The sequence below is a fragment of the Oryctolagus cuniculus genome, chromosome 13, assembly GCF_964237555.1.
Source record: "Oryctolagus cuniculus chromosome 13, mOryCun1.1, whole genome shotgun sequence".
NCBI lineage: Eukaryota > Metazoa > Chordata > Mammalia > Lagomorpha > Leporidae > Oryctolagus > Oryctolagus cuniculus.
Genome location: NC_091444.1, coordinates 55,410,442 through 55,424,876, shown reverse-complemented (window position 1 = coordinate 55,424,876; position 14,435 = coordinate 55,410,442). Strand labels below are relative to the sequence as shown.

Here is a 14,435-nt window from a genome sequence, read left to right as displayed (position 1 = left end):
ACTCCCTCCACCCTGCCTGCGGCTCACTCCCTGCTCCATGCTCTGGAAAGTACCCTCGCCCCCCCCCCAGCCAACACCCTGCACAAGCCCTGCACTGCCCCCGGCTGCAGGCCTGTCCCTCAGCGTCCTCAGGGGCTGGCACTATGACTGTCCGCTGGGTATCCACAGCGCTGACGCTCGGCTAACACTGGCTGTGTGAAGGCTGTGAGTAACCACTTCTCGGTCTCTTAGCAGCTGATGTGGGGGTGGGGGAGGTTGTCCATCTATGATTATTATTAGGTAATTTGAGAACAGAGACTCAAGGATTGGTTAGGTCTGCTTGTGGCATCTGTGACAGTGACCAGTTTCTGGGCCAGAACCAGCATTTCAGAGCTGAAGGCGCACCTTAGGATGATTTTGTTCCTATCTGCTGTTGAGGCTGAGGCTGGAGGAGCCTCATTCACAGCCACGTAGCCCAGCGGGGTCTCAGACAGGGCCCCCAGCCCTCAGCATGGCGCCTTCCCAGTGCTATAGGCAGGCACAGCAACCTTTGCGGCAGTCTGTGCCTCGGATTTGAAAATCCACCAGAGCCCCTCAAGGCCCTGGGCCCTGACTGTGAAGGAGGTGAGTGCTGCAAGGGTGAGAATCAGCTACCCCTACCCCGAGGAAGCAGAGACCCAAGGAAGGGCTCGCCTCCCCACCCCCACCCTGTCCTGCTGTGGCGCATCCCAGCATTCACCTGGGGGACCACCAATGTTCACCAGAGCACCATCCGCTCCCTGCCACATCACAGTGGTGGTGCAGCAGGTCCCACTGAGGACTGACAGAAATTGCCAGTGTGTGGAGAGGGAGGGGAAGGTGAGAAGATGGAGAGGGGCAGAGGGTAGAAGGGGGTCAGGGAAGGGGACAGGCACTGCTTATTCGGCCCCGGAGGCCCTGCTGGGGCATGAATCCAAGCACAGCCCGCCCTCCACTTACATGGGGGCCTCATCCCGGGTCTGGTCCTCGTGCCCTCCACCTCATGGCCATCGCAATCCACGCACCAGCGGTAGCCCGTGCTGCCGTGGCACTGGGTAGGCGAGTAGTGTCCGTGCTCATCACACTTGGGGACAAACAGCCATGGTGGGCGGGGCCGCTGTGCATCTGCTGCCCCCCCCCCCGCTCCAAGAATGTGTTCTCGCTCCAGCTGGCACCGGGTCTTCTCCAGCTCTGTGTGTGCTGTCACCAAGCCACACTTTTAAGAGAGTACAGATTCTTCCATTTTATGTGGCTGACTGTTTTGTGTTCATGTGGTATTTGGCCAACACACACAATCTTGAGGGATCTAGAATTTCTTCAGTGGGACTTGTAAAGTGCTGTAATCTTGAACTTACAAAAAGGAGGAGGAAGCCTCAATTCTGAGTCAGGAAATGGAATTTCAAGCACGCTTACGGAAAGCTGATGATGTGATGAGCTCAGTGGGATTCCTGGGATGGTTCCTCAGCCTGGCCAGCAGGCAGTGGGAGCAGCCCAGGGGCTCCCAGGGGAGCCTCCTGCTGAGGGCCCCAGGCCTCCACGGAGGATTTTCCATCAAGGGCCCAGAGGATGGAGGGGCAGAGAGCTGGAGTAACACTCACATGGACATACTTCCTAGGCTTGCTTCTGGCTGATAAAATAACTCTGGCAAGCTGCCTCTTACTCATCGCCTCTGATCTGCTGCAGGAGGAAGACCTGATACTTATCTGACCAGTGGCAGGAAGTTGGGATGACTTTTCTCAAGGTGAAGGCCAGAGAATGAGAGGGAGGGAAGTTATGAAGAAAGCGCATTCTTGATCTTCAGATTTGCATCCCACTCCCTCGTCAGGTTAAAGCTGTGTCTCTGTGTTCTGTGAAATAATGGCTATTACAGTCTCGGATTCACTCTGGAGTGGGGGAGGGGAGGAGTGGTCAGGAAATGTGGAGCCTCTCTGGGAAGAAAAGACTTGAAGCAACAGCAGGACCTGTGGGCTACCTAAGAGTGGAAGTGTCACAGAAAGCTTAGCATGGAAGGCTAAGCCTCTGCCTGTGGTGCCAGCATCCCAAGGCGCCAGTTCATGTCCTGGCTGCTCCTCTTCCAATTCAGCTCTCTGCCTGTGGCCTGGGAAGGCAGTGGAAAATGGCACAAGTATTTGGGCCTCTGTACCCTTGTGGGAGACCCAGAAGAAGCTCCTAAGTTCTGGTTTCGCACTGTCCTGGCTCCAGCCAATTTTGGAGTGAACCAACAGATGGAAGACCTCTCTCTTCTACTCTGCAACTCTACCTCTTCAAATAAATAAAGTCTTTTTTAAAAAATGGAATTTTCATGGGGAGACACTGTTTATCCAATATCTTCCTGCACGATCAGAGCTGTGCTGCTCCCAGGGGCTACACCTGCTCTAAGCACCTCCACAGCATACATCCTTGCATGCAGTAATGCCAGTGTGGCGGATGACGCCTGGCCTCTGCTGGCACTGAGACCCGCAGCTCACAGCCTCATCTCATGAGCTGCCAAATGTTCCCGGACAGCACATTTCCAAGAGTGGAGGTTCACAAATAAAGAAGACACTGGCAGCCTGACATGGTCTTGATCCTGCTGTCCCCAGGGATTTGTTACAAACACTACTACTTGTAGAAAACACAGTAGATCCTTCTAGTAGCAGAATGCTCTTCAAGGCTTCTCCCAGCCTTCCAGGATTGGGGAGGAAGCAGCACATCCAGGGAGGGGAGGGGAGCTGGCAATGAGCAAAGCACAAAGAGTGGAAAGCAGAAAGGGCGTGGAAGGGCTGGCACTGTGGCACAGCAGGTTAAAGCCCCAGCCTGCAGTACCACCATCCCATATGGGTGCCAGTTCAAGTCTCGGGTGTTCCACTTCCAATCCAGCTCTCTGCTAATGTGCCTGGGAAAGCAGTGAAGGATGGCTCAAGACCCTGGGCCCCTGTACCCAAGTGGGAGAGCCAGAAGAAGCTTCTGGCACCTGGCTTCTGATCACTTCAGCTCTGGTTATTGAGGCCATTTGGGGAGTGAACCAATGGATGGAAGATACCTCTCCCTATATAACTCTCTCAAATAAATAAAAGTATTTTTTAAAAGATTTTATCTATTAATTTGAGAGGTAGAGTCATAGACAGTGAGAGGAAAGACACAGAGAGAAAGGTCTTCCTTCTGTTTCTTCACTCTGCAAACTGCCACAATGGCTAGAGCTGCGCCGATCCGAAGCCAGGAGCTTCTTCCAGGACTCCCATGCAGTGCAGGGGCTTAAGCACCTGGGCCATCTTCTACTGCTTTCCCAGGCCATAGCAGAGAGCTAGACTGGAAGAGGAGCAGCCAGGACTAGAAACAGTGCCCATATGGGATGCCAGCATTGCAGGCAGAGGATTAATCTATTACACAACAGCACCAGCTCCAATAAAAGTATTAAAAAAAAAAAAAAAAAGCATGCAACACCAGGAAAAGCAGTTAGCCCTGTAGCTTGTGAGTGCCATCTCTCTTGTCACCATTTGAAAGTGCACTGTTGAGCTTTCTTCATCCCTGTGTCCCAGAGTGCTCCCCCCCAGCCCCCTTCCAAAACCCTGCTGCTGTAGGCTTTGAAATCACTGTATGTAGGGGCTGACATGGTGGTGCCCCTGACATTAAGCCTCTAACTGAAACACCAGCATCCCCAATGAGTCCTGACTGCTCCACTTCCAATCCAGCACCCTGCTATTGCACCTGGGTAGGAGGCAGAAGGCCCGAGAGCTTGGACCACTGCCACCCAAGTGGGAGACAGAGACGGAATTTGACTCCTGGCTTCAGCCTGGCCCATCCCCGGCTGTAGCAGCCATTTAGGGAATGAACAAGTGGGTAGAACATTTCTCTCTCTCCCTCTAACTCTTCTCTTCAAATAAATAAACCTTTTTAAAGAATCACTGTGTTCAGCAAACTTTTCACACCAAGAAGCTTGAATCACCTCTCTGTTGTGTTAAGAATTTACTGTTGGGCCTGGCGCCAAGCCTCACTTGGTTGATCCTCCACCTGCAGCACTGGCATCCCATGTGGGTGCCGGGGTCTATTCCCAGCTGCTCCTCTTCCATTCCAGCTCTCTACTGTGACCCAGGAGGGCAGTGGAAGATGCCCCAAGTGCTGGGGCCCTACACCCACATGGGAGACCAGGAGGAAGCACCTGGCTCCTGGCTTCAGATTGGCACAGTGCACTGGCCCTAGTGGCCATGTGGAGAGTTGGCCAGCAGAAGGAAGGACCTTTGTCTCTTTCTCTCTCTCACTGTCTATAACCCTAACCGGTCAAATAAATAAATAAAAGTATTTACTGTTGACAGCCAGGTGCCCCGCTCACAGGTGAGTCCCCGAGGTCACAGGCTAATGGGAAAGATGAGGACCCTGGGCAGGAGAGCACAGTAGGGGAAGTGGCTGGCAGTGGTCTGAACAGGAGGCTAGGGGAGCAGAGAAATGAAGCCGAGACACTCAGGGCATGGTAAGATCAGCTGTGTGGCTGTGTGACAGGTGGTCCCTGGGGTTTAAGTAAGAGAGGAATTCTAGTAAGGGAAGGCGTGGCAGAACCACAAGGACCAATGAGGAGCCTGCTCACCTGGAAATGGGGCAGTTCAAGAGATGCAAGGGAGGGAAGGGGGAGGCCGTGGTCAGAGAGGGCACGGGCAGGCCATGTAGAGGACAGAGGAGCACGCTCAACTATACCAGGAGTACATGATCAGCCAAATCCAGAATTGGGAAACAAGACTCAAAAGGTGTGTGTCCTTGAGTAGACCCAATGCAAGGAAAAGGATGGATGGAGGGGGCCAGTGATAGACACGTGGGCAGCACTCAGCCTGCAGTGTCAAGGAATGTTCGAGAGTGTGAGAAAAATCCTAAGAAGTGCAGGGCACTGATTAGTACAGAAGTCAGGTTTGTGCTGCCCCGAGGAGAGGGAGGAGGTGGGGGGGGGACTGAGCACATGGAGGGGTTCTGGGGCAGGTGGCAGAGTTCTAACTCTTGATCTGGGTGCTGGGGACAAGGGGGTCACTTCAGAATAACTCCCTGAACTACCCACATGTTCTGCATGGTTTTCTGTACCTATGTGTTATTTTATAAGAAAACTGTAGGGAAAAAAAGTAATGGGAGAAAAGAAATGGAAGGCAGCGATTTCAGATACCTCTGATGAAGAATTAAACTATAAAGTCAAGGAGTGAGATGAGAGGCCAGCAACACAGGGGTGCACAACTGAGGAGAACGTTCATTATTTTTACTTGAAAGGGAGAGAAACAGAAAGAGATCTGCCATTCACTCACTCATTCCCCAAATGCCTGCCATAGCTGGAGCTGGGCCAGGCTGAAGCCAGGAGCCCGGAACTCACACTGGGGCCCCCAGATGGGTAGCAGGGATCCAATTACTTGCACCACAACCTGCTGCCTTCCAGGGTGTACAGCAACAGGAAGCTGGAATCCGAAGTGGAGCCAAGACTCAAACTCAAGCACTCCAGTATAGGATAAAGGCACCGAAAGTGTTTAAGATTTCATTTATTTGAGAGGTAGAGTTACTGCCACTGAGAGGGAGAGACAGAGAGGTCTTCCTTGTGTTGGTTCACTCCCCAGATGACCGCAATGGCCAGAGCTGTGCTGATCCGAAGCCAGGAGCCAGGAACTTCTTCCAGTTCTCCCACGCGGGTGAAGGGGCCCAAGCACTTGGGCCATCCTCCATTGATTTACCAGGGCACAGCAGAAAGCTGGATTGGAAGAGGGACAGCCAGGACTAGAACCGGCACCCATATGGGATGCCGACACTGCAGGCGGATTAACCTACTGTGCCATGGAGCTGCCCTCCTGCCCACACCACAAACTGTTGTTTTAATGGCTGTGTCAAACCTCTGCCTGAAGATTCACTTTGATTTATCTTTTGGGTGAGCAGTATCACAGCTTCTTACGCAGGTTAATTGGAATCACCAGCAAAGACAGAAAGGTGCCCGCCCAGGACAGGAGCCAAGAGCAGGAGTGACAATTTCATCTCAAACAGCAATCCACCCAGTAAATTACTGCTGATTGGAAATTTATCATCTGTAATTGCATTTAATGTGTACACCTCTTTTGCTCTTAGAAAAGTAGTTGAGGGGTCAGCGGTTAAACCACAGCCCATGATGCCATTATCGTATTCAAGTCCTGGCTGCTCCACTTTTGATCCGGCTCCCTGATAATGTGCCTGGGAAGCCATGAAAGATGGCCCAGGTGTTTAGGCCTCTGCCACCCACATGGGAGATCCTGACAAAGCTCCTGGCCCTCAGCTTCAACCTGGCTCAGCCCCAGCTATTGTGGGTTATCTGGGGAGTGAACCAACAGATGAAGATCTCTTTCTCTGTAACTCTGCCTTTCAAATAAATAGATAAATCTTTTTGAAAAAGAAAAGAGAGTTGATACTGGGCTTTTTATCTATAATCAAAATAACTTGCATAAACTCCAGGGATCTTAACTGTTTCTTCAAGGTCTGGATATGACTATATTTTGAGAAAAACTGCTATGAAAAAGCCTTTTTATATAAAGAATTCAAGCAAGCTTTTTGGTAAGCTAAGAAATTATTCAGGCCTCCCAATCCTGGTTTATACAATGAAAAGATGAATTACGGCATTTCCAGAGCCCCTTTCAGCTTGGACTAGGAAATCCTGGCTTCTTCACTTGGGGTTTGCTTGAAACATGAACCATAAAACAAGCCGCAGAAGGCTATGAAACAAAAGCCTGTGTACTGAATCATCCCCTGTTGCCTCTCCAGGTTGTGTTATCCTGCACGCTTCCCTCTCGCCTTGCAGTGCTGCTCTCTGAGCTCTTCCATTTGCCTTCTCTCTACAATGTGTGGTGTGCACTGTTGGGAGTATGCTGGGAAACACACTGGTGCCAGGGGTTGAGAGACGCGAGGGAGCAGCCACAGGCTTGGAGCCTGCCCTTAATGACAGGGCTTACACCTCCAGCCAGGACTTTTGAAGACCACTAGCAAACGCCCTTTGTTACAAAACTCTAGGCAGTAGTCATTCCTGGTGTTGTCCAGGCAGGTCAGCAGCTGGGCTGGTCACCCTCCAAGGTGGGCCCCTTTCTCCCCACCTCCTGGAATTCACACCCTTGGGTAGCTCCGTCTACACTGTTAAGAGGTCTGGCTTGACACTAAGAGGATCAGCGGAAGTGACAGATGTCCCTACTCAGAGCAGGATATAAAAGACTGTGGCTTCCTTCTTGGGCTCAGCTCTCCAGCCCCCTCCCTGCCATCACTTGTTGGGGAAGAAGCCAGCTCTCAGGCCTTGAAGAGATCCATGTTGTGACACACTGAGGACAGCCAGCAACCACGTGGGGCCTGCAGCGGGGACGTTTCTCTGCCACCAGAGAAGGCCACAGCCTGTATAACATCTTGACAGTGACCTCATAGGAGGCTCTGAGCCAGGACAGCCCGGGGGAGCAGCTCCTAAATTCCTGACCTCCAGAAACAGTGAGATAATAAATGCTTATGGTCTTAAGTGGCTAGTTTAGGGATATGGACTGAGTGTTCCTTATCTGAAATGTTTGGAACCAGAACTGTTTCAGATTTTGAACTTGTGGATATTTGTCTAAACTACTGGTCAAGCATTCTTAACTTGAAAATCTGAAATGCTCCAAAAGTCTAAAATTTTGCTAACAAAGTGGCACTCAAAAAATTTGGGGTTTTGGATAATTTCATATTTCTGGACTAGGTATATTCAACCTATACTTGCTATACAACAATAGGTAACCAATATGGTGGCTCTCAAGCTTACTAACCATGACTCAGGAAAAGAAACACATTTTACTTGGCATCTCAGTACACACACACACGTAGTCACCCATGCACATGCACCAGCATACATATGAGTATTGTTTAATGAAACAACGCTCGACCCTACTGCACATACTCTATGTGCTGGTATTTTCTAGGTTATTGTTTTCATTCACTCGATTCAGAAGGAAGTGATGAGTGTGATCCACTAAGCTGGTTTCACAACCCCTACCTGGGCTGTGGGGAAGAGTGCAGAAGGAGAGAGGGGAACCAAGTGTTATTTCTTCTGTTCTGTCATCAGTCAACACTGCAGCAGCCAGGATCTTGGTGGGACCTTTAAGTTTCCATTCAGTTTTTTTGGAAACTGGGCCTTCTCTACAGGGTAGGTACCAACAGGTGCTGTTGGACCCCTGGCTTTCATTATGTATAGCACCAGGAGCCCACATGACACTACACATTATTTTTCTCTCTGGAATATTTCACACAATATTTTAGTCATACAACATTTAGAATATAATTAAAATCTGTACATTATATTCAGCTGAAAAATAATGCCAATGTAGCCCCAGGGCTACGGTTTGAATATCTGTGTCCCCCATGCATTTCTGCTGGAGCCTTTGGGAGGTGATTAGGTCATGGAGGCAGAGTCCTCATGAATGGAATTCGTGCCCTTATGAAAGAGGCCTCAGAGAGACTCTCACCCGTTCTGCCACGTGAGCCCCTCTGGCCACCTGTGGACCTGGAAGTGGGCCCTCACCATGCACTGAATTTGCCAGCACCTTGATCTTGGACTTCTCAGCCTTGGAACTGTGAGAACAGATTCCTGTGGTTTATAAATTACTCAGGCTAAGGTGTTACAGCAGCCCAAACACACTAAGACATAGCCCACCCCACTCCCAACTGTCCCTTTTAACAGACATAACCTCTATCCTGAAGTTCGTTCTCATTCTCATACATGCATTTTTTGTTTTCTTTTGCATGTTTATGCACAGGTTTATTTTCATTCTGGTTTGTACTTTCTACACATGGAATCATACTGTACAGATCTTTTTGTAGCCCCTGCCCCCCAACAACATATGGTTTTGAGGTTTATCCATTAACTTGAGTTCATTTGTTCTAGCTGCTGGATGCTGTTTCATGGCATGGATTCTGCCCTAAGTCCTCTGTGCACTCCTCCTGCTGACAGCCATTGAGACTTTCTGCTATTGCAAACTGCACTCAATGAGCGTTCTTAGCCATTTCTTGAGTTTATAACTAGATAAGGAATTTCTTAAGGGACACGACCAAATACATAAACAATTCTGGCAAACAGCTCTTGTTGGATTTATCCTTGGCCCATCTTTATAACCCAGTCTACAGGTCTGGATTTGTTTCTGTTTAGTCAACAGAGCCTTAACAAGGGGACAAGGAGTCAGGGTAAAAAAAACAAAACTCAGAAAATGAAACATCTGCTTCCCTTTGAACTGGAGATGTGAAGCAAGCCTAAGGAAATAATGAATGCTAGTCATTTTTAATAGCTGCTGGAATGCCTTGACTCAAATGATCACGAACTGGTCTTTATGGAATCTGCCTATCAAAATCTATGAGCAATACCGTGGTCATGACCCATAGTTTCAGGATCAAAAAGGCTGGCCCCATCTGGCCCCTCTAAGCCAAGGAGTCAGCACACTTCTGTCAGGAACCAGCCAGGAGGCTATGCAGACTTTGTAAGCTTTGCAGGCTTCATAGTCTCTGGGACAAGTGCCGAACCCTGCCTCTGTAACAAGAAAGCAGCCATACATTATACAGATGGCTGTGTTCCAATAAAACTTTATTTACAAAAACAAACCATGGGCCAGATTTGGCTCAGGGTCTGCAGTTTGCTGACTCTTGTTCAAAGCAGATCAGCAACATGCAGTGTGATATATCAAAGTTCAGACTTGAATCTGATATTTTCTCCTAAAAACTAGACCTAGGGAGAATGTGGATAAATACTTCCATGAACTGTTGGTGGAATGGAAACAGGTGTGCTCACTTATTTCTTCAACAACTATTAACAGCTGTGAGCCCCACCACAGCCACAGACTCCATCACTGACCAGTGATATGGATGGACATCTAAGCAATAATTAACCGCTTTAGAATGTGGGGAGATGAAAATCCCACTTATCTCTTACTGAAAACATTTTTAGTGGCATGAATGTATCTGACCAGCACAGTAGCAGTCATTAAAAATAAATACAACAGGCAAACTCCAGTCTGATGTGTCAAGTACATCTGCAATCTCATGTCAGAACACTGTGTGTGGTTGAGAAGTCTGAATGTGGATTTGGACTCAATCCAGCAGGCTGGATTTCAATCTCAGTTCTGGCAGCGACTCCCTGGGTGACCTTGGTTACACCTTTCTCTTTTTCCATTTCAGCATCCTCTGTGATTTGAGAGAGTAATTGTACTTACTTCAAAAGACAGCTATGAGCCTTATGTGAAACAGCATCTGTCAGGAGCACACAGCAGGAGCCTCACAAAGGGCAGCTGGGGGTGTGCATTGATCCCACAGCACTGGCTGGGTGCTTCCCGAGTTCCCCGACTCAGGCCAGGTAGTGGACTGGAGCTGTCATGATCCTCACGCTCTAACAAGATGCTGCTCGGGTCTCAGAGCAGCAGCAACCCGAGAAGCCACACAGATCAATGCAGACCATCCTATGGAGGCCTCAGCCTACATCCCCACACCCCACACCCCACACCCCACACCCCACACGCCCCGGACACAAAGGAACCTGTGCTGGCTATGTGTCAACTTGAGATGGCTACAGAGGGCCCAGCTGTTTGGTCAACTATTCTTCTAGGTGCTTCTCCGAGGGTGTCTGGGATGAGATGAACATTTTACTTGACAGACTCAGTTGAGCAGATGGGCCTCCCTTGTACCATGGGCCTCCCTTGTGCGGTGGGCCTCATCCAACCAGTGGAAGGCCCGAGCAGAACAAAAACACTGACCTTGCCCTGAGTGAAAGGCAGGATTCCTCTTGACACCTCTAGACCATCCTTTCTTTTCCCTTTTTCTTAAACATCAGCTTTTCCCGGTTCTCAAGCCTGCCAGCTTCAGACTGGACTACACCGTGAGCTCTCCTGGTTCTGAGCCCTCTTGAAACCATCAGTTTTTTTGGGTCTTCTGCTTGCTAAATGCAGACACTGGGAACTGTAAGCCTCCATAACGATATGAGCTAATCTTACCATGAATCTCTTTATGCTCACATATATACACACATATATATGCATATGCACACACATGCATGTATATGCAATCATATGTGTCTTCATGTGTGACAGAACCATGAGGTTCTCTGGGGAACCTGACACACAGCCCAGGTCTTACCCTGCACTGCTGGCTCAAGTTATATGGATGATCAGCCCCCAGGTTGCCAGCACATGTAGGGCCCATGTGGGCAGCACCAGCCCATTCTCTGATCGTTCACCTCTACATCCTTTAGTAAAAGGCAAAAGATTTATACGACCTGAAGAGAAACCAGAGGATTCACCTCTTGAACCTTAGATGCTGTGTGCAAACACACCTACTCTGTACCTCCGCTTCTCTACCAGAGCCTTGTACTTGGTACTCATGGAGACAGCAATGAGCCAGCAATGCCACACACCCCATCGCCGTACCTCCAGGTATACAACGGAAGCCGTCTCCCTGGTAGCCAGGTTTGCACTGGCACGTGAAGGATCCTGGGGTGTTGTAGCAGAAGGCATCAGGGTGGCATCGGCTCGGCTGGCATTCATCCACATCTGTAAAACAGCCACCGGGCCCAGGGATGATGAGACTCTTTCAGAATTAGTAGTTTGCACAAGAATTTAAGTCACTTGCTCAAATCTATGTGAACTTGCTTTTGACGGGGGAGCAGTGACTTACAGCTTACTGAACAAGAATTTTCAAAACAATAAATCCCCAATTCTATCCAGTGCATTTACAAACACATTGACATTTACAATTTCATGAAGAATCAAGCTTGCAAAAAGGAAGAAAGGATTCCTTTCCATTATAAAATGATCCTTGCCATCATTAATGAGCTTAAAAAATGGCTTAGTGTTTAGAGACATATTATTTAGTGCTTGACAGCAAAATTTCAGTGATGAGAGAATCCACATGTTCAATAATGAAGAGAAAGTATATTAGAAATTGTCTACTAATGAAGTCTGGAACTTTCAGAAAACTTTTATGGTATACTGCTAAGTAATTCTACAAACCCAGACACCCATGTACTATGTTCATTTGTTGTCTTACCTGAAGTTACATTTAAGAGCACCCTGACAACCAATAATTGGCAGTCATTTATTTATTCAATAAGAGAACTTTGCTCTTAGAGGAGGCCAAGTGAATAAAATATAGATCTTATTAAATAAAAGGATGGACTTTAAGCCCCGTGCATGTGAACACTGTTTGTCTTTTTGTGAAACTCAAACAACATCCTCCATTCCTAGCAGAGAACAGCTGTCTAACTGTGCTGGGTGAGCAAGTCACACAGAATAAAACAGTAGTCGGGGGAAGGCTTAATGTCTACACCAACCAGTACAGCCCCCCAGAAGAAAAGGCATCATTCAAGCAGCCCATCTGCCCAATGCAGTCGACTGAATAAGTCTCTCTTGCATTCGAGGGTGAGTTGGTAACTTGCACACAGTAAGTACCACCCAGGGAACAGCTACACAGCAACCACGCACCTTGGCAGGCTCGGCCATCCCCAGAGAAACCCGGCAGGCAGGAACAGGTGTAAGAGGAGCCTCCTGTGTAGACACACTGCGCCCGCTGGGGTATGTCACAGTCATGGAGGCCAGTCACACAGTAATTGATGGGACGCTGGTCCATGATAGCTTCGGAACAAAAGTTGATGCACAGTGTTAGAACAGGTCCCTGAGCGGGCCCACTGCTCTTCCAAACTGCCTCCACACCAATGGTTTTGTCCAGTGGGGCTTTGTAAAGAGGGACCTGCTCAGATCCCAGACCTCCAGGTACTTCTTCAGGCTTCTCCAACATGTGCAGCTCCACTTCCCTCGAGGCTCCTAACATGCAGGCTCCCTGCAAATCTGACCCTCCCCATTCAACTAACGGGCACTGCAGGATGAAGGAAGGGGAAGTCTTAGAGAAGAGACAAAGCCAGGAATCAAAAATGGTCAGTTGGGGTTTTGCTTTCCTGGTTCCTTCATTTTTGAACCCTGGAAAAGAACCGTGCTCTGACCTGGAATGATCAGACAAGGGGTGGCCAGCCTGGAGATGCTACTGTCCCCCTGACACGGTCCCTGGGAGACCCATGCGGGCAGGTGGGGGCTGGGAAATGAGGCAGCAGAAGACAAGGAAGGAGGCTTCACAAGGAAGAAAGACAACTCCGGGCAAGGAAGTTACTCACGAGGAGGAGAAAAGGGCAGGGCACAGGAGCTCGGGCGCTTTCACACAGCCTCTAGTTACCCGAAATTCTAAAACTAGGCCCGCACTAAATGCTTTCCATGGCTTTTCCTGACCCACAGAGGAGGGAGAGCAGAGCACTGGGGAGGCAAAGCCCGGGCGCTGTGTGTACCACAGCCTTTTGCTTAAGCCCGGCCCTCTTCTCGCCATGACATAAGGGCTGGGGCACAGTGTTGCACACTGCACAAAGACACCCAAGTGACGGGTAAGTGAAATTCGAAGTTGGACCATGCCCCATACATCAGGCCAGGATCAGGGCTGGGCCCACTCGGAGGCATCTGTGCCTTCACGTTACAGGGACTTATGGGCAAGCTGAAGCCTGTCTTCCCTCCACAAAAACATGCTTTGCAGGAAAAGAGGAAGTCCCAGGTTTATGGAAAATGCCCAAGTATGGCAGTCCGCAAAGCAGCTCCCCCGTGACGGAGACACAACCTCAAAAACCCAGGTCACCTGCCTCCCACCCACCTGTCCCAGGATCTCTGTGACTGTGCACGTCACCGCTCCAGCAGCAAAGAGCCTGCTGACCGAGGCTGAGCCAGATGGGACGTAAGTGCTGCCGTTAAAAGTAAGCTCTGGAATCTCCTCCACCTCAAGAAGCAGGGAAGGAAGTGAGGCCAAACGCACAGAAAAGGAGCCCAAAACAGGAAAGTCACTTCAACAGAGCTGGAATCTCAACTCTGTGCACAGGGAGCTGGCCCCCTGAGAGCACAGATGTTTGGGTCACAGTCCAAGTATGAGAACGGCCTGTTCCCTCCCGCCCGGGAGACACTGCCGCATCCTGGGACCTCGGCCCCCTCGGCGACCTCGGCCCCCTCGGCCCCCTCGGCCCCCTCGGCCCCTGGGTTTTAAGACAGAGCAAAGAGCAAGTTTCCCGAGTGCAGCAAGCAGCAAGAAGGGGCAGGAGATGCCTGCTGACACAGCACAGGAGGAATCTGGTTTCAATCGGGAAGGCATGTGGAGTGCAGACGCCCACTCAGCACATGGCCCTCCAGACCTGGAAATCTCTGAGAATCTTGGAACTGAAAATTCTTAGAACCAACAAGGCAAAGCAAAGCTGGAAAAAAAAAAAAAAGAGAGAGAAAGAGGAAAAATACAAACAACCTGGTTCCTGCGGTTGGCCTATGAGCAGCACCATCTCCCAAATCATCACTGGCCAAAAGCAACATCAGCCCAATGAATAGCATCCAATTACTTCAAGAAGGCTAAGGAGTTATGGTTGTAAATCAAAATCCATACATACAATGGTCTCAAATGGAATTCTGCATGTAACT

General features: G+C 49.5%; 1 protein-coding gene across 1 annotated transcript in view; it reads right to left on the bottom strand.

Annotated features, from left to right (window-relative positions):
• LOC103351035 (nidogen-1) overlaps positions 1-14,435 on the bottom strand; it is a 50,369-nt gene that overhangs the window by 16,024 nt on the left and 19,910 nt on the right. Inside the window, exons 7-9 of the mRNA XM_070054982.1 lie at positions 12,426-12,575; positions 11,373-11,495; positions 958-1,188 (exon numbers count right to left, since the gene is read on the bottom strand). Coding sequence (XP_069911083.1) covers positions 958-1,188; positions 11,373-11,495; positions 12,426-12,575 — 504 coding nt within the window. The remainder of the gene's footprint in view (positions 1-957; positions 1,189-11,372; positions 11,496-12,425; positions 12,576-14,435) is intronic.